Here is a 26,275-nt window from a genome sequence, read left to right as displayed (position 1 = left end):
AATTTATTTGAATATTATTTGGCATAAATCAACTGTTACAGAGGCAGCAAAGATATGGCCCAACCAAAAAAAAAAGAGGACTTTGTGTAACTCACTCTGAAATTTCATCTGTTTACCTCAGCATTTCTTTTTAAATCATCTGACTCTTTGTTAGCATTTTATTGTGTTTCCAAGATTTTTATTTACCCTCTGCAGTGAAGAACTTGTGGTTTGTTTTGGCATATGGAGACAAACAGAAAAATCATGCCCCCCCCCCCCCCCCCCCCAGTAACATAGATTTTCTTTCATTTAAACGGGACACTAAAGGCCTGGCCAGTGTTGCTCAGTGGTTGGAATGTCGACCTATGAACCAGGAGGTCATGATTCGATTCCCAGTCAGAGCACAGGTCCAGGTTTCCAGCCCGATCCTGAGTAGAGGGCATGCGGGAGGCAGCCAATCAATGATTCACTCTCATCATTGATGTCTCTCTCTCTCTCTCTCTCTCTCTCTCTCTCTCTCTCTCTCTCTCTCTCTCTTTCTCTCTCTCTCTCTCATTTCTCTCTGAAATCAATAAAAACTGTTGTTGTTTTTTAAATAAAATGAAAGTTCCCAGCCCCCTCTCGCTGGTTTTAGGGCAGCCAGTAGACAGCCCATGGAGGTTACTTCCAAAAGTGCTTGAGTTTCCAAAACGCAGAATTGGAAACCCAGGGTATGACTCGCTTGACTTTTCTGGTTATTAGTTTGTAAGGATTTTTTCAAGTGACAATTTTTATTGTAAAAACTGAAATCACACTAGGGGGAAAAGATAGAAACTAGTAGGAAGAAATTGAAGTCAGAGTTAAATATTTCCGCTCTGAATTTCATGGCTATCTGTGAATAAATAATTTGCATATGCCAAATGTTCTTAGTCCCAATTCTTTTGTGTTTATTCATTCGGATAAAAAAAAAAGTGGTCTCTTTCTTGCTTGCCAATGAGGAGCAGAAAGGAATTGCTCATCCTTGGTCCCAGCGATGAATCCCCACAGCGGAGTGGTAACGGGAGGTCTTTTCCTGCCCTGCCCACATCAATGCCTCCGCAGCTCTGTCTCCGTTTAATCGCCTGCTGCCCATCTCCGAGCCCCCAGCAGCACCTGATCTTCTGGAAGAAGCAGACATTCCTCACTCAGAAACAGGCTCCTTGAAGCCAGGCTTACAGGGAGAGACCAATAATAAAATCTCTCCATAATAAGGCTAAAATGTGAATTACTTCTTAAAAGAAATCTCTTCCTTGGGAATTGTAAAGCAAGATCTCTTCACCACCGAAACCGGTTTGGCTCAGTGGTAGAGCATCGGTCTGCGGACTGAAAGGTCCCAGGTTCCATTTCGGTCAAGGGCATGTACCTTGGTTGCGGGCATATCCCCAGTAGGGGGTGTGCAAGAGGCAACTGGTCGATGTTTCTCTCTCATCGACGTTTCTAGCTCTCTATCTCTCTCCCTCTCGGTAAAAAATCAATAAAATTATTTAAAAAAAAAAAAAAAAAAAAAGATCTCTTCACCAATCCTTGGTGCATACGATGATTTTAAGTAGATGTGATGACCATTCTATTTTCAGAGTCATGTTTTTATTTTATTTTTAATTTTAATTAATCCTCACCCAAGGATGTTTTTCCATTGATTTTTAGAGAGAGTGGAAAAGTGAGAAAGACATAGAGAGAAACATCAATGTGAGAGAGACACATGGATTGCTTGCCTCCTGCATGCTCCCTGGCTCCTTGACCAGGGCCAGGGACCAAGCCTGCAACTGAGGGTGTACCCTTGATTAGACTAAAAACCGGGACGTTCAGTTCATAGGCTGATGCTCTATTCACTGAGCCAAAACTGGCTAGTGCTTTTATTGAAATATGCACTAGAAACAAATCTAGCAAAATGGTAGTGACACAGTTTTTCCGTTATTTTAATTTATTTTGACATTCAATATTTTGTATTAGTTTCAGGTGTACAGCAATATTTCTAGTACCCACCTGGCAGCATAGATAGTTATTATAGTATTATTAGCTATATTCCCTGTGCTGTACTGCATATCCTAATGACTATTTGTAGCTATCATTTGTACTTTTTCACCCAGATCCCCAGGCCCCCACCCCTCTGGCGACCTCAGTCTGTTCTCTGTATCTATCAGTCTGTTTCTGTTTTGTTGGTTCATTTATCTTGCTCTTTAGATTCCACATGCATATAAGTAAAATAATATGGTATTTGTTTTTCCTTTATAAAAATATTTATTGACGTTATTGGGGTGACATTGGTCCACGTGAACATACAGGTTTCAGGTGTGGGTTGCTGTGTTACAAGATCTGTATATTGTGCCATGTGCCCACAATCCAAAGTGAAATATTCTCCTCTCTCCATATATTAGGACCCCATCCCCCCACCCCCCACCTCTGGCAATGTATTTGTTTTCTCTGACTTATTTCACTTAGCATAATACCCTCTAGGCCCAGCCATAGAGGAGCAAATGGTAATACTTCATTCTTTTTCATGGTCAAGTGATTGATATATGGCTTCTTTATCCACTGGTCTATCAGTTAGGTCCCTTCCATAGCTTGACTATTGTAAATAATGCTGCAGTGAACACTGGGGTGCATATATTCTTTCAGATTAGTGTTTTGGGTTCACTCTAATTCCCTTTTTTAAAGTAACTTATTTACAGGTGGGTCTTTTTAAAATTAACTTTTCAAAGAACTTCTACGAATGAACAATTTCCTGCACACCCGTTGTTGACTGTCACTCGCCAGAGGGTCCGTGTGCTTGGGAAACAGGTGTCTCTCTCACAGCTGGTTTGATAACATTTACCACGTGTGGAGTCCCCTGCTGGGGATTCCAACTGTTCTCTGACCTAATGATGTCCCCTTCCCCACACACAGACTGTAGGGCGGGAACTGCTGCTCCATTTAATTGACTATCTCGTAACCAATGACGGAAAAGACTTTGAAATCACCCGTCTAATCAATAGTACCCGGATACATATCATGCCTTCCATGAACCCAGATGGATTCGAAGCTGTCAAAAAGCCTGACTGTTTTAACACTAATGGAAGGTAAGGATGGGCTAGTCAATCTTTATTTAAGATAAAATATGCCGAGACTGGTTTGGCTCAGTGAATAGAGCGTCGGCCTGCGGACTGAAAGGTCCTGGGTTCGATTCCGATCAAGGGCATGTACCTTGGTTATGGGCACATCCCCAGTGGGGGTGTGCAAGATCGATGATTCTCTCTCATCGATGTTTCTAACTCTCTATCCCTCTCTCTTCCTCTCTGTAAAAAAAAAATCAGTAAAATATATTTAAGGGGGGGGAAAAAAAAGATAAAACAAAATAACAAAAAGCTCCCCACCCCGTAAGAGCATCCCTGGGCCCTGTGCAAGGAGAGGGAACCACCTCGGAGCCGGTGCCCCATCCCCGCCGCGCTGAGAACTCTCCAGGGCTGCCTGCCAGCGGCATTCAGGATGAAAAGTGAAATCCGAATGTGGCTGCTTTCCTCCTGTGCCCTCCTTCCTGCTCCATCTGCCGCTCCTCCTCCCTCCCCTGCTTCCGCAGCTCGCACAGCCTGGTCTTCCTCACCGCGGGCGTCTTGCGCGTCCCACTCCTCAGACAGCACGTCCTCAAAGCCTCCCGCCCTGGCCCAGCGGGTCTGAGGCTCCTATCGATGCCCATGTCACCGGGCTCTTTACTCCCAGAGCACCATCTCCAACGTCCAAACTGCCAGCTCCCTGTCCATCGCGTTCTTCATTGTTAAACCCCCAGCGCCCCGCAAAAGCGCGAGGCCCTCAACAAGTACCTCTGGGGGTATTACGCCAGGACAAGAACTAATAACAACAAAAAGAAGATGAGTCTTACAGTATTTTTGTTTTTAAGTGAACAGATCCTCAAGATTTTTTTTCCCCCCTCTTCATCATAAAACAAAGTAGGAAGCTGAGAACCGGGTCACGTGGCCCTTTCTCTTCTTATCGCCTCCCAGTTCACAACGCGGGCATCTCGGCGCGGCCAGCGTTCTTTCAGGCCCGCAGCTGGGGTCATCGCTTCGAAGCCTCGGCACCATCTTCTCTGTGCTGTTAGCCTTTTTGTGGAAAAATCGGCTTCGTCCGCCCGCCTTAGCCACTCCGCTTCCTGTCCCAACGCCTAGGGCCCCGGCCCTCGCCCCCATCACTCTGTGGGGGTGGTGCTGCCGCGCTCACAGGCAGGCAGTCCGGCGGGTTGTCAGGTTGTAGGAACATTCGCCGTGTCTGCGAGAGCACTGTCAGGGTGGAAAGTAGTGTTTCTGACTTAAACAATTTGGTTTCAACTCGGGCAGTTTGAAATTTCTCAAATGTCTGATGTACATTTATTTTTTTAAAATATATATTTTATTGATTTTTTACAGAAAGGAAGGGAGAGAGATAGGGAGTTAGAAACATCGATGAGAGAGAATCATCCATCAGCTGCCTCTTGCACACCCCCTACTGGAGATGTGCCCGCAACCAAGGTACATGCCCTTGACCAGAATCGAACCCGGGACCTTTCAGTCCGCAGGCCAACGCTCTATCCACTGAGCCAAACCGGTTTTGGCTGATGTACGTTTATATTCGTGCAACTAAAAGTTTGGTTGCTTCTACCCAAAATAAGTAGAATCTCGCCATGTGACCCCCTTCGAGGTTTTCTAGCATATTTGCACATGGCCAGTCCCCTTCCCAAGTAGCATTTCCCAGAGGTTTCTGTTATCAAATACTTTGTAACAAACCAACATATTGGGACTTAAAGCAAGCTCTTTTTTACTGACTCTCAGTTCTGTATGTTAGGGATTTGGGCAGCACAGCGGAGAGGAGGGTGGCTGAACCCCTGGCCGTGGTGTGGGCCTCCGCTGGGGTCTGGCTGAGACCACTAACGTGGGACCACACGTCTGGAGTCTCACTTCGATGGTCACCTGGGTTCCTCACGCCTGTAGGGGTGTCGAACTCAATCAGAGAAGGGGCCAAAATCTAAAATCCAGCCTAAATCGCGGGCCGAATGGTTTACTGAACAGTCATAAACTGTCATTGTGATGGAAACGCAGCGGAGTGCAGTGATGACAGCGCGGTGCGGGCCACATTGCAAGGCCTGGCGGGACGGATTTGGCCCGCGGGCCTTGTGTTTGACACACGTGCTCTAGTGGGATCTCGGGATTCCCAACGGGGTGGAAAGAGCAACAGCCCCCAATGGAAACACTCAAACCTCTGCTTACATCCCAGTAGCTACTGGTCCTGCTGGTGAGAGCAAGTCCCAGGAGAGGGGGCTGCGTAGTGTGTGAGTGCCGGGTGTGGCTCACTGGTGGTGCCATGGCAACCGCCCACCGCCCCTGCACTCACTGGGAAAATCCCCTGGAGCCCAATAAAACGTTTACGCGAATCCTCTCCCGCACATGCCATCAGTAAACCCCCCAAAATTCTTTCTTTTAAAGGGAAAATAATAACTTCTACGACCTGAACAGAAATTTCCCCGATGGTTTTGAATTTAATAATGAATCGAGGCAGCCTGAAACTGTGGCAGTCATGGAGTGGCTGAAAACGGAGACGTTTGTCCTCTCAGCAAACCTCCACGGCGGTGCCCTGGTGGCCAGTTACCCATTCGATAACGGCGTTTCAGGTAAGCAAACTGGGCTGGCCCTGGCTGCCTGAGCCCGGGGTGAAACTGTGAACTCTGCCTCTGAATGGGGATAAGCTCTCTCCCCATATAACTGCTCCGGCAGGGGGAGAAAGAGCCTCATTTTCTCAACCCTGAGCCCATCCTTCCTACAACGTGTAAACAGTAGGTGGGCAGTATGGCTGAACGGACAAGCAACAGCAGGACTGCTTGACATTCGCCAGTGAAACCGTAAAATTGGGATTTCGACGACCTCACAAAAGGCAGCATAGCGAAGGGAAAATAAAACCAGAGCAACTTACCTTTCTTTGATAGAATAAAAGCCCAATATGCTAAGTGTCTGACCATTCATTCTACCCATTGTCATGATATGCACTAACCACCAGGGGGGAGACACTTCGACCAGTAAGTTAGCTTGCTGATTGGGTCTGACCCATCCGGACTGGACAAGATGGGCTGGACACGCCCTGGAGCACTCCCACAGGCCCTGCCTAGACCTGACCACTGATGGGGTCCCTTGGCCTGGTCTGCACCCTCTTGCAATCTGGGACCCCTCAGGGGATGTCCGAGAGCTGGTTTTAGCCAGATCCCTGCAGGCCAGGCCGAGGGACCCCACTGGTGCATGATTCTGTTCACCAGGCCTCTAGTATGAGTAATAATTGCTGACTCCTCTTAAAACTCTGAAGGATGAGGTATACCCAGGACCTAAAACATGACAGTGGTTTCATTTTACCCCTACGGCACCCGAGGAAACTTGACTGACCTCCAGAAATTAGCAAGAGTGACTAAGAGGACATTTAACTGTTCAGCTGATTGAGGAGGGATTTGGATTTATAGAGGGTTTATTTTGTGTGATGTCACCTGGTGTGTGCTCATTACACACTAGGAAGGGAGGGGAGGGAGCATTCACGGAAGTGGGTAGAGGATTTCTCTCTAAGCAACGAGAGCCTTTGGGTGGGATGCGCTGGTGGTGGTTCCTGCTCCTATGGCACTGTGTGCTGCCTCTTACTCTAATGTCAACGCAGCGGTCTTGGTTTGTCTTTCACGTACAGCAACGGGGAAAGTACACTCCCGGAGCGTAACCCCTGATGATGATGTCTTTCAATACCTTGCAAATTCCTACGCCTCCAAAAATGTCAACATGAAGAAAGGAGATCACTGTAAAAACAAAATGAACTTTCGGAACGGAATTGTAAATGGATATGAGTGGTATCCACTCAAAGGTGAGTCTCTCTCCATTTCTGCCAGCTCCTCCTGCCTGCCCAGGGCTACCAGCTGGCTGTCAGGTGTGTCAGGCACCGTGCGGTCCCGTCCATCACTAGAGCGGTGGCGGGAATGGTCGTTTGAGAGGTGCTCAGACATGTTCCTCACTGCCAAGGCTGCCCTCATCCACTCCAATGCTTATTCCGCTTTTTTTTTTTTTTTAATATATATATTTTATTGATTTTTTTTTTTACAGAGAGGGAGAGGGATAGAAAGTTAGAAACATTGATGAGAAACATCGATCAGCTGCCTCCTGAACACTTCCCACTGGGGATGTGCCCACAACCAATGTACATGCCCTTGACGGGAATCGAACCTGGGACCCTTCAGTCCGCAGGCTGATGCTCTATCCACTGAGCCAAACTGGTTTCGGCTTGTTCCGCTTTTTCTATGATGAGTCAGGAATGGTGCCAAGAAAGATGAACAGGTCACAGCTCTTCTCTCCCCCCCCCCACACCCCCCCAGTTTGATAGGGAAGAGCAACATGCAATTAAAGCATTGCCATGGCAGTCTAATGAAAATAGAAATGGAAATGAGGAAAAGTACAGTGTACTGGGGTGAAAAGACAAAACACAATAGGACGCGGTAAAGACCTCGGAGAAAAGGAATGCTTACGTCTCGTCTGATGGGGACAGCTGCTGCTGAGATCCAGGTGTAACAGTTGTCAGGCCACAGCGAGTCCCAGTGCTGCCAGATCTTCCAGTGGATAGAGCAAGCTGGATTCGTACATGAGGGCTCGTGGTGTTAAAGCCACTTTGCAAGCTAAACAAAATACTCTTCAGACTGGATACAGTGGGGGAGAGGGGGGTGGTGGCGGGGGGTGGCTCCAGTTTTCCAACCTTGGAACAGGATGGCCAGTGAGGGAGGGAAGGTAGGGGACTGCCAGGCAGGGAACATGGGAGGGGGGATGCTCTTATCAGAAGGAGCAATGTAAGCAGAAGCCCTGGTATAAGGGTTGTCAGGGAACTGAGAGATAACGGAAGGGACTGAGGATGGAAGGGTGGGAGGGAAAACGGTGCTGGAACCGGTTTCCACGGCATCAGGGGAGAGTGCCCCTTCGAGGCTGGCTGGCCTGACCCTCCCGGCTGCGAGCTTCAGGCTACACTTCTTCACACGGGCCACTCCCCAGTGTCCCTCTGGGAGCAGAGGCCGTGAGGAAGTCCTGCGTATGCTGCCACTGCGGTGTCTGGGTGGCTTGCTCCAGCTTTCCAGGAAATACAGATAAGCATAGACCACGAGTGCGAGGCAGCAGGGCCAGCTAGACACCATGACGTCCCAGACTTCTCTGTCCTGTCCTACAGCCTCCCCCCCCCCCCCCCCCCCCCCGCCTCCAGCTCGGGGCTCCTGCTTAGTCCCTGCTCATCACAGGGAGGGCCCTTCCTGCCCAGTGGCAGAGCGGTGCCTCAGATACACTGCACGTTTCCAGGCAGATCCAGATGTGTGGGAAATTAGCTCGGAACCCAACCTTGCTGCCAGGAATGTTCCCAAGTGTGCCTGTGTGTCAGCTGTGTATCCTTCAGAGAGGAAAAGGCAGGCAGAGCCAGCTACTTGAAGGCGCTTGGATCAAAGCGTTCTGGCTCGGCCTGGCTATCTGTCAGCCGGGCCTGACGGGCCCTGTCCAGAGGTGCACACACTCTCCACACTGGGCCTTCTCGGTCCCGCATGCTTTGCACACCTGTTTTCCCATTAAAGGTCTATCTGCCTGAGACATAGCCATCTGCCAAGCGCTGGTTTTGATTCTCTGTCCACTTTCCCCCTCTTCCATTTCATGGTGAAAATGAGGTCAGAGAAACACAAAACTCTATTTTAAAAAATAGAACAGAGAAACTCTTCCTGGCTGGAATCTGGACCTACATAGATACTATTTAACATTTAAATAATATTTTGATTTATTCTGGCCATTGTTTTAGCATGAAATTTTTTTCTACTTTAGTACCTCCCAAATACCCTGATGGAGTTGAGAATATGTTTTTTACAGAAAGGAAGGGAGAGAGATAGAGAGCTAGAAACGTCGACGAGAGAGAAACATCGACCAGCTTCCTCCTGCACACCCCCCACCAGGGATGTGCCCGCAACCAATGTACATGCCCTTGACCGGAATCGAACCTGGGACCTTTCAGTCCGCAGACCGACGCTCTACTAGTGAGCCAAACCGGTTTCGGCGAGAATATGTATTTTTTTGGGTAGATATCAAGTATAACAAATTAGAATCTGGCAGAAACTACTTCCTTCAGAATTACTATATTTTATTTCATCAAATCAAAAATGCCATTGATTGTAAAATAGAATATACTACCGAGAAAGAAAGAAAAAAAAAAATGCTTCCAGCCAAACTAATGACACAATGATGTTTTTTTAGCTATCAAATTTTAGACACATCCTAATTCAGAGATCTTAAAATGTGAAAAGTTTTGCATCTCAAAGAAGATGAAATATGATTCTAACCCGTTGAAAACAGGCTCTGCAGGGAGAAGAACTGGAAAGTGTGGATTCCAGCAACCCCAGCACAGGAGGGCCTGGGCCTCTTGACTCGGTCAGCACAGCACCCTCTTCCTTTCCAGAAACAGCGCGATGTCCTGGCTGAGAGCGCGCGGCTCTGTCACCTCTGCCAGAATCCCTGGGCATGTTACCATCTCTGATTAAGTTTCCTCATCTGTAAAATCTATCATAATAAAAGCGTGATATGCTAATTAGACGGGACATCCTTGTGGACAAAGCTGGGGCTGCGAGGGAAGCTCGGGTCCTGGATGCCAGAGGAAAGCCGATGCCAACAGCCAGGAGAAGGAAAGCCTACTCTTGTACGAATTTGCATCGTGCCTCTGGCAGGGATAATAATTGCTGTGAGGCTTAAATGAGTCAATACAAAGCTCTTTAGACAGTACCCAGCAATAGTGAACACTCATTAAATGTTAACCATGATTATTCCTCCAAATTAGTGTACTACTTAGCTTTAAAAAAAATTTTTTAAGCCGAAACCGGTTTGGCTCAGTGGATAGAGCGTCGGCCTGCGGACTGAAGGGTCCCAGGTTCAATTCCGGTCAAGGGCATGTACCTTGGTTGCGGGACGTCCCCAGTGGGGGTTGTGCAGGAGGCAGCTGATCGATGTTTCTCTCCCATCGATGTTTCTAACATCTAACCCTCTCTCTTCCTCTCTGTAAAAAAATAAATAAAATATATCTAAAAAAATTTTTTTAATATTTTTATTGATTTCAGAGAGGAAGGGAGAGGGAGATAATAACATCAATGATGAGAGAGAATTATTGATCAGCTCTCCACTGCACCCCCTTTTGGCCCGAAACCTGAGCAGTGTGCTCTTGACCAGACTCGAACCAGAGGCCCTTCAGTCCGCTGGCTGATGCTCTATCCACTGAGCCAAACCAGCTAGGGCTGTAGGAATATTTTTAAAGAAGTGTCACCGTAGTGTACATCTGTTTAAAATGTAATTTAGGAAAGAAAGGTAATTCGAAACATCCTTTTTGTAATGTATGATCACAAACTGGAACGTTCCCCTGCCCCTCACTTAATGTCAGACACAGTTGAACTTCAGTCAGCTGTGATCTAGTCACCCATATGGGAAGATTTAGGGTTGCCCGGTCATGCCTGGGTAATGAGTTGCCAAGCCCTGATTTTGTGTGCTACTATGCCCACTTCACCTTTTCCTGTTTACACATACTTTCTGTGCAGCTGTCTGATTCACTGGTCCTCAGGGGCTGGGACGCTCGGCTCCACTCCCATTGTAGACCTTAAAAATATTGACTGTGCTTGTGCTTTAGGTGGAATGCAGGACTATAACTACATCTGGGCCCAGTGCTTTGAAATTACGTTGGAGCTGTCATGCTGCAAATACCCTCGCGAGGAGAAGCTTCCATTGTTCTGGGATTCCAACAAAGCCTCGCTGATTGAATACATAAAACAGGTGCACCTAGGTTTGTACGATTTCCTGATTCATTCCCGTTACAGCACATGACATCAAGCAGAACCTCCGGGCTGGGAAAGTGCGAGTGCCTGTTTGTGTCTTCTCAGTCCAGCCCCGCTTCCGCACAGGACTAGCGGTTGAGAATTCTCTGCGGGAGCATCTGCAGCCCGTGAGAAAGGCCGTGCCCGCAGGTCCGTCTGAGAGAAAGCACGGTGTGTGCTGCTTTCATGTGGGCACGTGATACCAAGCACTTCTAACTGCACAGGCTGAGTGACCTGGAGAGCTGGCAGAAGATCAGGAAAACGGGTTGTTCCATCATCACCCAGTTAGGAAAGAGCCAAGTTTGCTTGTCATCCGCCAGGCCATGTCCCAGACTCACAGAACAGTGGACATGCCAACGGGGCACCACTGACTCTCACCCTTCCCACCCATCCTTCCCTCTGCCAAATGGCCTGGCACTGGGAATCCTCCCAGCCCGTGTTTTGACAGCTCTCTGCCTTTATCATGGATGGACAGACCAACTGTGGGAAGAGTGGTGGTTCTCAAACGTGAGCAGTCGACTCCCTGGGGTTTTGGGGGGCTGTTAAAACACAGGCTTTTCGGTCCCCTCCCAGGGTCCCACCCCAGGGTGTGACTCAGTGGGTCCTGAACGGTTAGCATCTCCCGGGGAATGCCGACACTGCGGGCGGTGGTGATGGAGTCACTCACAGTTCACGCTCATTTGATAGTCTGCGTCTCTCTGGGCGGGATGTGGAAGGCTCTTTGTTGCCAGAATTGAAGTTATTTTTCTCCATCCAGAATGGCTTGGGGGAAGAAACATCAAGAACTGACACAAAAGTTATGCTGCCACATCCAGCCACATTGGGGAGTCTGTCTGTGCTGAAGAGGTTTGCAGGGTGTGCCTGCTGCATAACTGCATCCCTCCTGTGGCTCTGTAGATGCTTCCCACCTGCTACCAAGGGGGGAACGCAATGCAGCACAGAAGCACAGGACTGACGACAAGGAGAATTAAGAGCTTTCCTTGACCGCTTATCCAAAGCATGGGTGGCCCTCCACCTTGCATACCTATTTTCCCATTCCCATGCCCCTGCCCCAACGTGAGTACACGGGGATTACTGGTGAATTCCCAGGACTGTGCTTAACTGGCTGAGACATATATAGGGTAGGTTGATTCCCTGTGGCAGATGCTACAGAATTTCATCTTTTTCACTAGCATATTAATAACATTTGCTTATTTGTTTGTTGTTAATGCTCACAAGAGGATATTTCCTCCATTTGATTTTTAGAGGTTGGAAGGGAGGTAGGGAGATGGGGAGAGACAGAGAGAGACAAAGAGAGAGAGAGAGAAGCATTGATGTGAGCGAGACACATAGATTGGTTGCCTCCCATATACACCCCCAACCGGGACCAGGGAACGAACCTGCAACCCGAGTGTGTGCCCTGAGCAGGAATCAAACCTGAGATCCTTTGTTGCACAGACCCACGCTCTACCACTAAGCCACACTGGCCAGGGCATAACATTTATTAAGCTTATTATTGTGTCTTTCTCCTTTCTAATTGTCATCAAAATTTGTTTGGGGTCTACTCTAGCTTAATATCCTATTATTTATCCACAACATTTCCTCATGAGACACACACCCTGTTTAACCTTTCTATTGTATTTAGGACTATATTGATCCTTTCGTATGTACTCTGCCTATTCTTTTCTAAAATTCCTCCTCATCAGCATCAGCAGTGGAGGGTAACGGACATGCAATGGCCCCATGGAACTGCACCCCTATTTTTCGGAATTTCAATCTACTTGTCAAGGTTACTCCCCAAGCACTGAATTAAGGCAGGCCCTGATGCAGCTTGTCGTGCTGGCATAATGTTGCCAGTGCAGGAGCTTTGTAAGCTGTTCAGTAGCGTACAAACTATAGCATAGCTATTGCCATTATCAATTTGGAAGGGGAACAAGTCCATTGACACCAGGTCTTATAAAGAAGCTGTGTCTGTCTGGCTGGCTCTATAACCAGATATGCACATATATTCATCAGCACATCAACCCTGCCCCCTTGTGGTTTAATACAGAGGTGCTTGTTTGTTTTCTAGCATAACATGAAACCCTATTTCAAAACACTGATACAGTGTGGTTATTGTTACTTGATAGAGAGGAAGAAAGGTTCTCTTTATACTGATGCCCAATAGGCAGCAAAGAACATCTTTGTTTGTGGGTGATGGAGGCAAACACCTCCTCCTTGGGATTGTTCTGGTTTAAGGAAATTGTTGATATTTGTCAGTCACATTACTGGTACAGTTTCGCCACTTGCTGAGTAAGATGCCTCAGATTTTTTGTTTTTTTATTTTATTGATTTTTTTACAGAGCAGAAGGGAGAGGGGTAGAGAGCTAGAAACATCGATGAGAGAGAAACATCGACCAGCTGCCTCTTGCACACCCCCACCGGGCATGTGCCCGCAACCAAGGTACATGCCCTTGACCAGAATCTAACCTGGGACCTTTCAGTCCGCAAGCCGCTCTACCACTGAGCCAAACCGGCTTCGGCAGAAGCCTCAGATTTTGACCCGCCAGAAGTCTCTGGCCTGTCTCCCTGTAATGGAGGGGCCTGGCCTAGAAAACAGGAAGGCCCACACTGTGTTTTTTGTTTGTTTGTTTGTTTGTTTGTTTGTTTTAATATATTTTATTGATTTTTTTACAGAGAGGAAGAGAGAAGGATAGAGAGTTAGAAACACTGATGAGAGAATCATCCATCAGCTGCCTCTTGCACACCCCCTACTGGGGATTTGCCCTCAACCAAGGTACATGCCCTTGATCAGCATAGAACCAGGGACCTTTCAGCTCGCAGGCTGACACTCTATCCACTGAGCCAAACCGGTTTTGGCTCCCACGCTGTTTTGTAATCTGCCCATGCAATACCTTGAGCAAGCCACTTGTCCACACGGCAGCTTCGGTCACCTGCTGGGCTCTCTGCCTACCCCATTGACCTATATATCCGTTATCCCATGTTAATTTGACATGATACCTTCTAGGTACAATTTGAAATCAGGAAGCGAGATCCCTCCCACTTTTTTCCTCAAGGCTTCTTTGTCTATTCAGGGTCTTCCGTGACCCCATATACATTTTAGGATCGGTTCTAGTTGAGAAGAATGCCGTTAGTATTTTAATGGGGATGGCAGACCTTAAGGCCAAGGTAGCAAAAGAGGGCAAGTCTGATTCTAGGGGCCTGGAGTGCCTGTCCCCGCTCTGGGGAGAAGCAGAGATGAGCAGGACACAATGTTGCCCGCTGCTGTCCTCTCTCCTCAAAGCAGATCTGAACCTTGAGGCTTGGGGGATGGCCCACTGCACCCAGAAACCTAAGCAATCTGTCCTAAAGAGCATCTGGCTCATGCTGAGCTCCAGAAGCCGATGGGTCACAGATCGATATCTGTCGATCTGTCATCCGAATAGGTGGCATCGGTGGTCATTCGGTGGGAACAGGGAGTGGACACGCTGTCTCCGAGTGCCACCCAGCGTGGACTCTGCTTTCCAGATGCAGAATTCCAGTTCTTGCCAGAAAAGGGCTTTTCATTCACGAAGCTGATACATTTCCAAGGGAATGAGAGCTTTACATTTCTCTACCTCGTTTTCAGGTGGGCCCACAAAAGTTAAATCTCAGGTCTTATTCTCCTTTGTTTATTATCTGAGCTTTTTTCAAAATTTTACTTTTTTATTCCCCTGATGTAATAGTACTGGCTCTCTCTGCATCTCTTGGAGCTACTGGTCTTTTTCCAATATTTCAATTTCAACATATAAAAATAAATTGTCTTCTGGTAAAACAATTACTCCCCTCTAAATGAAAGGTATGATGGTGCCTGGACAGAATATTGTACAGGCATGTAAGGTAGGAGGACAGCTTTCATTTGGCTGATGTATGGGGTTTCCCTCCAATAGAAACTGCATATTTAAGCATGGCCTGTGTTTGTTCAGCAACAGTGACACTTAAATACCCCAACCTTCCCTAGCTTGAAGAACTGTCTCTAGGTCTGGAATGTGAAGTGAGAAGAGTTTGAAATGTAAATAGCCTTTTATTAACTAACCATAGTTCTGAAATTTTGAGAAAATGGGTCTGGTGTTGGTTCAGTGTGGGCCCTGGAGACTAGCATGAACTCACAGCTAGGCTGTGCCATGTAGCTGGTTGTGTGTGTTGGAGAAGGTTATTGAGTAATCCATACCAGTTTCCTCACTGTATAAAGCTGTGGTAGTAATAACATTGCCTACCTCATACAGTTGATGTGAGGATTCAATGAAAAAAGCACATTAAACACATAGCATAGAACCTGAAATATACTAACTGATCAATAAATATTCAGTTATTAGTAATGATAAGACTCCATCAATTGATTCCATGAACCCTGTGATTATAATTTTGTTACCCACGTCATTTGCATGACTGCGAGACAGACAACACTGTTGAATCCCTGAATAGATAATTACCCTGTTGTAAAGTGATGCATTGGTATTATTGCATTTTGTTTAGGATTTTATGGAGTCTACCTGTGGCAAAGTCACAGTGCAGTTTGGTGACTGAAAATGACAGGAATGGATTTAGGATTTTATGCTTTCTGATTTTGATATAACATACTTAACCTATAAATCAGATTGGTAGCTTGATTGTATTTTAATTACATTAAACATAAGTTTACCAAGTTCTGGATCAAGATGGTGATGTAGGAGGGATCCTGAATTCACCTCTTCCCACAGATACCAAATCTACAGCCACATATGAAACATTCCTCTGAAAGAAACTCAAAAACTACCTGACAGACTCCTACATATTGAATGAATGAGGGGGGAAAAACACACACACAACATTGAAACTGTTGGAGAGGCTAAGACACGATCTCACCATAAATCTTATTCCAAGTACAGCACCCTCAATCAGGAAGGAACTCACAACTCTGTTCCCTGAGATGTGAAGGGTTTGAACCCTACATCTAGCACCCCATCTTTTAAGAACTGCACTTGAGAGATGAGCCCCCAAAACATCTAACTTCGAAAGATGTGGGTCTTGCATCAATGAAACCCACAAAGATATAGAACACGAAGAAACAGTTCTTAGAGGGCTCGCAAGACTCATCTGGCTATCCCCCGCAAAGACAGCCAGCTGAGAAATGCCCAGTCTTTCTTTGAAAGAAGCCTGTTTGCTTGTCCTAGAGCTTCAACCCGAGGGGCAGGCCTCTAATTTACCCACATCTAGGTGCCTACTGAAATGTTCTCCACAGATGGAGACCGGCAGGTACCATCATTCCACCTCTCTCCTATTTGCCAGTATCTCCACACACCCCTTCAAACCTCCCCCACCCCCCCGCCAAAAAAAAAAAAAAAAAAAAAAAGTGACTAAAATAATGGCAGAGGATCTGGATAGAGATTTTTTCCCCAAAGAAGAATAATAGCTAACAGGTACATGAAAAGGTGCACAACATCAATAATCATCAGAGAAAAGCAAATCAAAACCACAATGAAGTGTATTGCCTCACACCTGTTAGAATGGCTATTACCAAAAAGACAAGAAAGAACAAGTGTTGGCAAGGATGTAGAGAAAAAGGAACACTTTTACACCGTTTGTGGTACAGACTCTGTGTAAAAACAGCATGGGGGTTCTTCAAAAAAGTTAAAATAGTTTTGTTGATGGTTTCTTTTGCTGGGCAGAAGCTTTTTATTTTGATGTAGTCGCATTTGTTTATTTTTTCTTTAGTTTCCATTGCCCTAGGAGCTGTATCAGCAAAGATATTGCTACGACAAATGTCTGCTATTTTGTTGCCTATGGCTTCTAAGATTTTTATGGTTTCCCATCTTACATTTAAGTCCTTTATCCATTTTGAGTTTATTTTTGTATATGGTATAAGTTGGTGGTCTAATTTCTTTTCTTTTCTTTTTTTTTAAGTATCTGTCCAGTTTTCCCAGCACCATTTATTGAAGAGACTGTCTTGTCTTCATTGTATGCTCTTGCCTCCTTTGTCAAATATTAATTGAGTATAATGGTTTGGGTTGATATCTGAGTTCTCTGTTCTGTTCCACTGGTCTGTATGTCTGTTCTTGTACCAGTACCAGGCAGTTTTGAGAACAGTGGCTTTGTAGTATAGCATGGAGAACATATTTGCCAAGTTATCTCCAATAACGGTTTAATCTCCAACATTTACGAGGAATTAATACAACTTAACAAAAGGAAGGTAAACAATCCAATCAAAAAATAGGCAAAGGACCTAAATAGACACTTTTCAAAAGAGGACATTAAGAAAGCCAAGAGACACACGAAAACATGCTCAAAGTCACTAATCATCCGAGAGATGCAAACCAAAATGACAATACGGTACCATCTCACAGGTGTCAGAATAGCTGTAAATAAATCAACAAATGACAAGTGCTGGAGAGGATGCAGAGAAAAAGGAACCCTCGTGCATTGCTAGTGGGAATGCAGACTGTTGCAGCCACTGTGGAAAACAGTATGGTGTTTCCTCAAAAAATTAAAATGTAACTGCCATTTGACCCAGTAATACCATTTCCAGGAATATATCCCAAGAAAACAGGAACACCAATCAGAAAGGATATATGCACCCCTATGTTCACAGCAGCACAATTTACAATAACTAAGATTTGGAAACAGCCTAAATGCCCATCAGCAGATGAATGAATTAGAAAACTGTGGTACATCTAGCAGTGTTTCCCAAACTTTTGACATATGTGTACCCCTTCTATAATTTTTGTAACGCTGAGTACCCCTCGTACTCATGAGAACGTAGAATTAGGTGCAGCTAAGCACGGTGCAGTGCATATCCCCACCAAACTCTGGTGCAATGCGTACCCCCACCAAACTCTTCCCTTACCCCTGGGGGTACACGTACCACACTTTGGGAAACAGTCACAATTGAATACTATGCTGCTGTAAAAAAGAAGGAATTCTTAACATTTGCAACAGCATGGATGGATCTGGAAAGCATTATGCTAAGTGAAATAAGCCAGCCAGTGAAAGATAAATACCACATGATCTCACTCACTTATGGAAAATAAACAACATTACAAACTGTTGAACAAAAATAGACAGAGACAAAGAAGCAGCAAACAGACTGTCAAACTACAACAGGAAGGAAGGGGAGGGTTGGGAGAAGGGGGGTAAAAAATCAACCGAAGGACTTGTATGCATGCATATAAGCACAACCAACAGACCCAAGACACTGGAGGCAGGGGGACAAGGGCAAGAGCCGAGTGTAGGGGTGACTGAATGGGGGAGGTCAGTGGGAAAAAAAGAGAGACATATGTACTACTATTTATAATACATTAAACAACAAGAAAAAGAAGTTAAAATAGAACTATTGTATGATCCAGCAATTCTACTTCAAGGGGGAAACACTAACTTGAAAAGGTCTCTACACCCCCATGTTCACTACAGCATTACTTACAATAGGCAAGACATAGAAGCAACCTAAGTGTCTATCAATGGGCGAATAAAGAAAATGTGGTATTACATTGGAATAGTATCCAGTCATAGAAAAAGGATGAAATCTTGCAACATGACCTTGAAGGTATAATGCTAAGTGAAATAAGTCAGACAGAGAAAGATTCCAAGAACACCTTGATAGTTGCCAAAGGCAGGGCGAGGTGTGAGAAACGTGTTGTCAAAAGGTACAAACTTCCAGTTCAAAAATAAGTTAAGTCCTGCAGATGTAATGCACAGTGTGGTAAATATAATTAAAAATACTGTATTGTAATTTGAAATTTGCTAAGAGAGTAAAAGTTCTCATCATAAGAAAAAAAAATTGTAACTATGTTCACTAAACATATTGTCATCATTTCACAGTATATACATATATCAAATCATTATGTTGCATACCTGAAACTAATATGTTATATGTCAATTATATCTCAATTTTTTAAAAAGTTTTTTTCCTCAAACATTAACTCAAAACAGCTCATAAATATTGGGCATATTTTATTTAAGTAATTAGAAGAAATTTTTTTCATATGCCATCATACATGGTGTTAACATTTAATTCTCGTTTTGTCTCACAGGTATAAAGGGTCAAGTTTTTGATCAAAAGGGAAATCCATTACCCAATGTAATCGTAGAAGTCCAAGACAGAAAACATGTCTGTCCCTATAAAACCAACAAATTTGGAGAGTATTACCTCCTTCTCTTGCCTGGGTCATATACGTTAAATGTAAGTACACAGTTCTAGGTATTGGTATTAAAATACTACAAAATTCACAATACTTACTCACCTAAGAGGAATATAAAATATGCCTGGCAAGTCCAAAGTAGTACATCAGGACAAAGGAAAAGACATCAGACTTGCCTGTGGCAGGAACTGAGAGAGGTGAGCATGATCGGAACAAATAAAAAAAATCTTGGTTTTTTTCTGGCAGTTAATATTTTTAATAAAGGCTAAACCCTATTTTTTGTTATACTTTTTATTATAAAAAAGAAAAAAACCATTATTAATAATAAACAATGTAGCTAGAGTACTTGCAAGCTTTATGAAATACCATTTTAATGCCCATTTCATGAAACATAATTTCTGCTATTAAAAAATAGATTTGGCCTGGCCAGTGTTGCTCAGTGGTTAAGTGTCAACCTATGGACCAGGAAGTCAGTTGATTCCCCATCAGGGCACATGCCTGGGCTGTGGGCTCCATCCCCAGAAGGGGGTTTGCAGGAAGCAGCCAATCAATAATTCTCTCTCATCATTGATGTCTCTCTCTCTTCCTTCCTCTCTGAAATCAATGAAAATACTTTAAAAAAAAAAAATTTGGTCCTGACCGGTTTGGCTTAGTAGATGGAGCATCGGCTTGCGGACTGAAGGGTCCTGGGTTCAATTCTGGTCTAGGGCACATAACTTTGTTGCACGCACATCCCCTGTAAGAGGTGTGCAGGAGGGAACTGATCAATGTTTCTCTCTCATAGATGTTTCTAGCTCTCTTTCCCTCTCTGTTCCTCTGTTTAAAAAAAAAAAAAAAAAATCAACAAAATATATTTTGGAAGAAAAAAAAAAATTGGACACAATTTCCTTAAGATTCATTATAAGTAAAATTTGATGCACAAAATTTAGCACTATACTAAGCCATAGACATATTCTGCAGTCCTTCTAAAAGCAAATAAGTTTTCCAACCAATGCAAGTAAAATTACAGGTTTTAATTTTAAGATGCATGTTACTGAGTCATTTCTCCCTGGTAGGAAGCATGGACTGGTTTGAGCCCAGGTAAGCTAATATGTAAATGAACTAAATGAATAGGTATCTGATTTAGTTGTCCAGATTGTGTCTTAAGTAAAAACAAAGCTTTATAAGGAAGCAGTAAACTTGTACACTTGGATCAGTTGCAAGGAAATGGAATAAATTAAGAAAATAGTCCTACTTATAAGGGATCTTGATACCCAATCAGGATATTAAGTACAGACTTGGAATAAGAGAAACAGCTCTTTACCTTTAATCTCCATGAAAATGATGGGCAGGATCAGTCTACTGCTTCCTCCTCCTGACTTACACCTCTAAATAAAGGCCCTATTTACTTCTCTTTGTAATTCTTGGCAACAGCGTTAACAACTATTGTCCATATCAGCAGACATTGGGTAACGCTTTCAATGAGCAGAACTGAAGTGGTTACTAGCCTAGGAGGCCTGGCAGGCTGTTCCACGCGTTTCCTAAAGGCTGCATTTTGGTGGTGGATATTAGTGTTTGCACCACAAAACATCTGAAGTCATTCAGATGATTGTTTGTTTCTTCTCAGGTTACAGTCCCTGGACAAGAGCCATACCTCACAAAGGTGATTATCCCAAAAAAATCCCAGGACTTCAGTGCTCTTAAAAAGGATATTGTATTTCCACTCAGAGGGCACTTGGATTCTAGCCTACTATCAAATCCTTCATGTCCTATGATTCCTCTATACAGTATTTTGCCAAACCACTCAGCTGCAACAAAGCCTAGTCTGTTCTTATTTTTAGTGACTCTTTTTCACATATTGTTCAAGTGAAGCAAAATGTGGAACTCAACCCCATCACCACCTGGAATCAGGGATTACTCATGCCAGGTTACTGCAAATCTAACTCCCTCTGTGAGACAACTGGACAAACTCCACCATCCTTCCCTAAGAAGACAAATGGTTAAATCCTGTAACGAGAAATGTGTGGTGATAACGAAAGGAATTATTTAGCTTTGATGATGAAAAGAAGACACCCAACTATCAAGCACTGCCCACTTACACTTAATTTTAAACGCATCTTAGAAATTGGTAAGAAGTTAAACTTGAGGAGCAAAAATGAAGTTCCTGCAAGGGAAAAAAAAAAAAAAAAAAAGATAAATCTGTGTACGGACAGATGAATGTAAGTGATGAACATGGACATTTATTGATCACCTATCATATACAAGACCTTGCTATGAGTGCTATATATGAAGAGATAGTGCCATATATTGTTAGTTCTCAGGGCAGGGAAAAATGATAACAAGACTGGGCATACTTAGCTTTGCAAATGTTCTAAGGAAATAGGAGAGAAAATAGGCAACCACGTCTCAGTGTCCCAAGAAAATATGGTCCTAATAGTATGACAAGGTGGTGCCTACAGAGTCCCAAAATAATGGGTCTTTTTAAGTGTCCCTGCCGTTCAGCACCTGGATGCCAGCAGTCCTCTGTTGTGCTGATAACCCCAAGTTTATGATTCTAGCCTGTTGCCTGAGCTTCAGACTCACATCCAACTGCCCCCTGGATATCTATCCACCTGGATGTGACCCAGAGGTACCTCAAACTCATGCGAAAATGGAACTCTCCCTAGAGCTGCTCTTCCTCCTGTATCCTGTCTCAATTCCTGGTCCCACCAAACCTGGGAGTCGTCCTTGATACTTCTTCCTCCTCTGTTACCCCATATATCCCCTCAATCACTAAAGACTATAAATATCAATTCTACCCTCCCTCCAGGACTACTAACACTGCCAAGCTCTGGCTGTCACAGCTCACCTGCACCACTGCAACAGCTGGACCGTCCGTCCCTTGCTCCCAGCTTCCTCCTCTTCAGATCCATCCTCCACACAGCACTGGGGAAGGGAGTCTCTTTAAAACAAAAATCAACAACCTACTGACACCTAATGTCCTGTTGAGTCCCTGTGTCTGGAATGCCCTTCTGACCCACATTTTCTTTCTCCTCCCTCTTTACAACTCAGTTCAGGCATCGACTCCTCCAAGAAGCCTTTGCTGACCATCATTCCGTTCCTTTCCATTTCGCCTCCTCCCAGTCAATCTGGGGGCCTTCCTCTCCCCAAATAAAACAGGTTACTTCTACTATTGGATTTATAACACTGTATTATAGTCTTCTACTGCCAGGTCTGAGTTTTCTCTGTTAGCGTGAGCTCTTTGGGACCAATGGGCTAATTTGTTTGAAAAGGGCGTTTTTATATCCTCAGAGAACATATTAGAAATTGAATGAATGAACAAATCCAGCAATCTGCTACTCCCAGTGTCTCCCAGAAATTGTATAGGGCTTTGAGTTAAACTACATCTCATGCTTTGGCAATTTCTGGTTCCCAGTAACGCTGACAGGAGAGTGTTTTCATATGTGTAACAAGAAATAAATTCCAATACGGTGCTTTTACTGGACTTTGCATTTATCCTAAGCTTCATAGTAAAGGTATTATGTTACCTATTAACTCTAAGGCTACTTTTGTTTTATTGGAAAACAAAATTTTTATCATTAGTACTGAATATGAAGTAATTATTCTTTACCATAATGACAGTTAACCTAACTTAAAACATTATATAAGGAGAAGTATCAAACAAAAAATGAAACTATACTTGGCTTGGTACATGTTGAATGCTTGAGAACCATACATGAATGGGAGATACATGGGCATTTAGGACCTATTCTTGTGCCAAGCTTATTCTATCTATACAAAATCATACATGTTTAATATAAATAACATTTATAATCTCTTAATCACTTCTTTAAAATCTGGCAATAAGCTAAATATCTTGATCATTTTCATTTAAATAACTTATTATATGTGAAAGTTTATGTTAATATAGAAAATAATTTGGTATATTACATATAAAAGTATATGAAATTTGGCTTCATTTGTCATTAAGCCCTAAAGAATCTTTCAATCGGGCATTCTGAGTTCTAACTTTTCCTTTCCCAAGACAGCGATTTTTTTTTTCCTTTTTAATATTATTTTTTACTCTTTTACTGTTAATTTTTAAATTAAATGTATTGGAGTGACATTGACTAATAAAATCATGGTAGCGATTTTTTAAGAAACATGAGAACCAAAATCTGAATTGGGTCCATGAGCCATAACGTTAAGGAAATGTTTTTTTTAAATCAGAAATTTTATCAGAATCAAAATTATTTAGAGATGAGCAAAACAATTAAAATAATCTCCAAACCAAATCCACACCAAACCTGGACTTAATTCTGAGCAGGTTTGGGGTACGTATTTTCAGCAATGCCCTACGGTTTGTAGCAAGAGTTTGGTAAGCAGAGCTACACCCTCCGCTAATCCTGTGAAGTGTCCAAGAGGAGAAACACTATGGAATTCCAACCAGATCACCACATCTCCCTGCAGAACGTTCCTCAGGTTCTAAGTCCAGATATAACTCCTTTTATAGAGAAACCAATATGGTACAGGTTTCCAAGCTAGAAGAAAAGATAGCATGTGGCAGTAAAATGATAGGTAGGAGCCCTGGGTTCAAGCCCAACCCGGATACAGTTTTTTTACCTGTAAAACGAAGGCTCTGCTTGCCTGATTCTGTGGCTGTCAGAAGGGAGTGTGGCAGCCACACTGGTGCTGTTCTTAGTGCTCGCCCAGATGAAGGAAGGATAACTAACACCCAAGTGGTCAATATTTTAAAGGCCGTGTAACTTATCCAGGACCAAATCTTTTGCCTCAGATACAAACAGAATTGATCTGGGGGGAAAAAAATGAGACATTGGTTAGCTAGCATGATCGTTTAATTACACTTAAGGAAACTTGCATGAAGCAACAGTTTTTCTGATGTACGTGCTCGAATTATGTAAACATGAGCAAATCTTTAAAGAAATGTGGCTAAATCCCTGCAGGTGTCAGTGTTAATTTTGGTGCCTCATTTGCCACATTCAGACTTGCGTTGTTGCATGTACTTGATGTTCCAAAAGCAAATGTGCATGTTCTACCTGCAGAAAGTGAAGGTATCTGGCATTTGATTGGAAATATATTTCCCTTGGAAATCCAGAAAGATGAGCCTAGCATATTGTCTCATGGCAACAGGATAAGTTGCTCTCGGAAAAGTTTGATTCTTATTGTACACAGTGAAAATACAGTTAATGTCTATTTTATGACAAATCCCTTTTATCTTCCTCATGATTTTAGATTGGGAGAGAGGGAGAAACTGGTTAAAGAAAAACAAAAAAAAGTTAACACCTAAAACAGAAGTTTGGGGAAAGTCCAACTTCATTATACACTTTGTATCACCAACAAGCAGGTATTGAATGGTATTACTTACAAACTTGTGTCATGCTTTAGCATATTAACTATTCCACGGCTTTTTATAGATGGTTTCTCGACGATTTTTGCAGTTTTCTCAGTATCTTTCTAGTTAAGAACCTTAAGTGTACAAATTAAGAATGTAAACTTTTATTGGGTATTGGCCATGACTACCTCTGAACTCAATAAACCTAAAGTGTATCTTATTCTCAATAAATTAATATTCATCATGTAAATGATATGATGCTGTTTTTTTCCATTGCATTACCTTGAAAACCATTACTTACACAAGTGTAATAAAGTCCACATACTAGAGAACCGATTACCACTGAATAAAGCCTGGTAAAGGCCAGACTTAATGACCCTTTATGAGGCAACTCTTCAAAGCCCAGGTAGTTCTCTTATAATTTTATGATATACTAGAGGCCCAGTGCATGAAATTTGTGCACGGGTAGGGTCCCTGGCCGGCGATTAGGACTGATCTGTGGGGGTGACCAGTGGGGTGATCATGGGGTCCCCACTGGCACCAGCTTTGGCCAGCCTGTCACCACCCATTCACCAGCCCTGCCCACCTCCACCCACCAGTTGCCTCCCTCTGGGGAGAATCAGGGGGAGAACAGGGGCCCTGCTGGCACTTGCCTTGTGGCCTGAGGGCAGCTCCTGCATTGTCTGCCCCCTGGTGGTCAATGCACCTCATGTGACTGGTCATTCCGCCATTCAATTAATTTGCATATTAGGCTTTTATTATATAGGATACTCATCCTAATGTTATATTCCAAATTAATTTGTACCCTGGGTAGATAATGAAAAGTGCTTTCTGGTCAAAACGAAACAAACAAAAAACTTGGAAAATTCACAATGCACATTAATGTAGTTAAAGGGTCTGAAAAATGATGCAACAAAGAAATAGGATTTCCCAAACATACCTTGGAACCATTCATAAATAATTTAGCCAGGAACTAACTTTCCTAGATTTTCAAACACACTTTGGGAAATGCTGATATAGAGAGAAGTCTTTAGTCCTAATTGCTATCTAAGTAAATAAGTGTCCTAAATAACAAAGTACTTTTGAAACTCAGAGTGTACTTATAACTTGCCTGATACAAGAATTGGAAAATAGCCCTTACCCTATGTCCATGTAATCCTGTCAAAACTCTAGTCACAGAGAAATTGGGCTTGAGTATGTCTGCCCTCGGAAACATGCTAAAAAAAAAAAGTTAAGTTTAAATGAGAAAAGGCCATTAGGAAATAGCTAATTTACAGGTACCAATTTCTAAAAGTGAACTCTTTCCATTTAGAGTGGAAAAACTGGGAACAGTTTTCCTATTTCCAAAAGAGAATTCATTGGCAGAAATTTCCTGGTATATTTTAGATAAACTTCAAAATTTAAATTTGCAACTCAGAACATCCATTACTTTCTATCCCAACTCCACCCAAAAAAACAAGGCACAATCTTTTTCAAAATGTTCCAAGATCATCATGCTTTTATTTTTATTGTTGAAAGTGTTACAGATGTCCTATTTTCCCTCCACCCCACCGGCACCTCCAGGCTTTCACTGCACTAATGTCTGTGTTCATGGGCTAGGTATATAAGCATATAAATTCTTTGGTTACTCTCTCCCTCCCCACCCCTACCTTCCCTCAGACTTATGGTCAGCGAACTGTGGCTTGAGAGCTACATGTGGCTCTCTGGCCCCTTATGTGGCTCTTCCACAAAATACCATGCTCTAGGTGAGTCTATTTTGGTGTTAGAAGAAGTTTAAATTTAAAAAAATTTGGCTCTCAAAAGAAATTTCAATTGTTGTACTGTTGATATTTGGCTCTGTTTTCTGACCACTGCCTCAGACTCATCAATCTGCTCCATGCTTTTATGTCTCTGGATCTACTTTGTTCACCACTTTATTTTGTTCATTAGATTCCACATCAGAGTGAGATCATGTGATACTTATATTTCTCTTGGCTTAGTCCACTTAGCATAATAATCTCCACGTCCCTCCATGCTATCTCAAAG

The 26,275-nt window shown here is 43.5% G+C and overlaps 1 protein-coding gene across 2 annotated transcripts in view; it reads left to right on the top strand.

Moving 5' to 3' along the window:
* CPM (carboxypeptidase M) overlaps positions 1-24,492 on the top strand; it is a 79,476-nt gene extending 54,984 nt beyond the window's left edge. The window contains exons 4-9 of one of the 2 annotated variants that reach the window (XM_036456649.2): positions 2,881-3,053; positions 5,427-5,611; positions 6,661-6,831; positions 10,645-10,797; positions 18,832-18,980; positions 20,546-24,492. In XM_036456649.2, coding sequence (XP_036312542.1) covers positions 2,881-3,053; positions 5,427-5,611; positions 6,661-6,831; positions 10,645-10,797; positions 18,832-18,980; positions 20,546-20,788 — 1,074 coding nt within the window. In that variant the 3' untranslated portion in view covers positions 20,789-24,492. Of the gene's footprint in view, positions 1-2,880; positions 3,054-5,426; positions 5,612-6,654; positions 6,832-10,644; positions 10,798-18,831; positions 18,981-20,545 lie in introns of both variants that reach the window. The other variant, XM_045588234.1, reaches the window with a different exon arrangement.
* The last annotated feature ends 1,783 nt before the right edge of the window (positions 24,493-26,275 follow it).

Source organism: Pipistrellus kuhlii, unplaced genomic scaffold, assembly GCF_014108245.1.
Source record: "Pipistrellus kuhlii isolate mPipKuh1 unplaced genomic scaffold, mPipKuh1.p scaffold_m20_p_3, whole genome shotgun sequence".
In the NCBI taxonomy this organism is placed as follows: domain Eukaryota; kingdom Metazoa; phylum Chordata; class Mammalia; order Chiroptera; family Vespertilionidae; genus Pipistrellus; species Pipistrellus kuhlii.
This window is presented reverse-complemented; position numbering and strand designations above follow the sequence as displayed.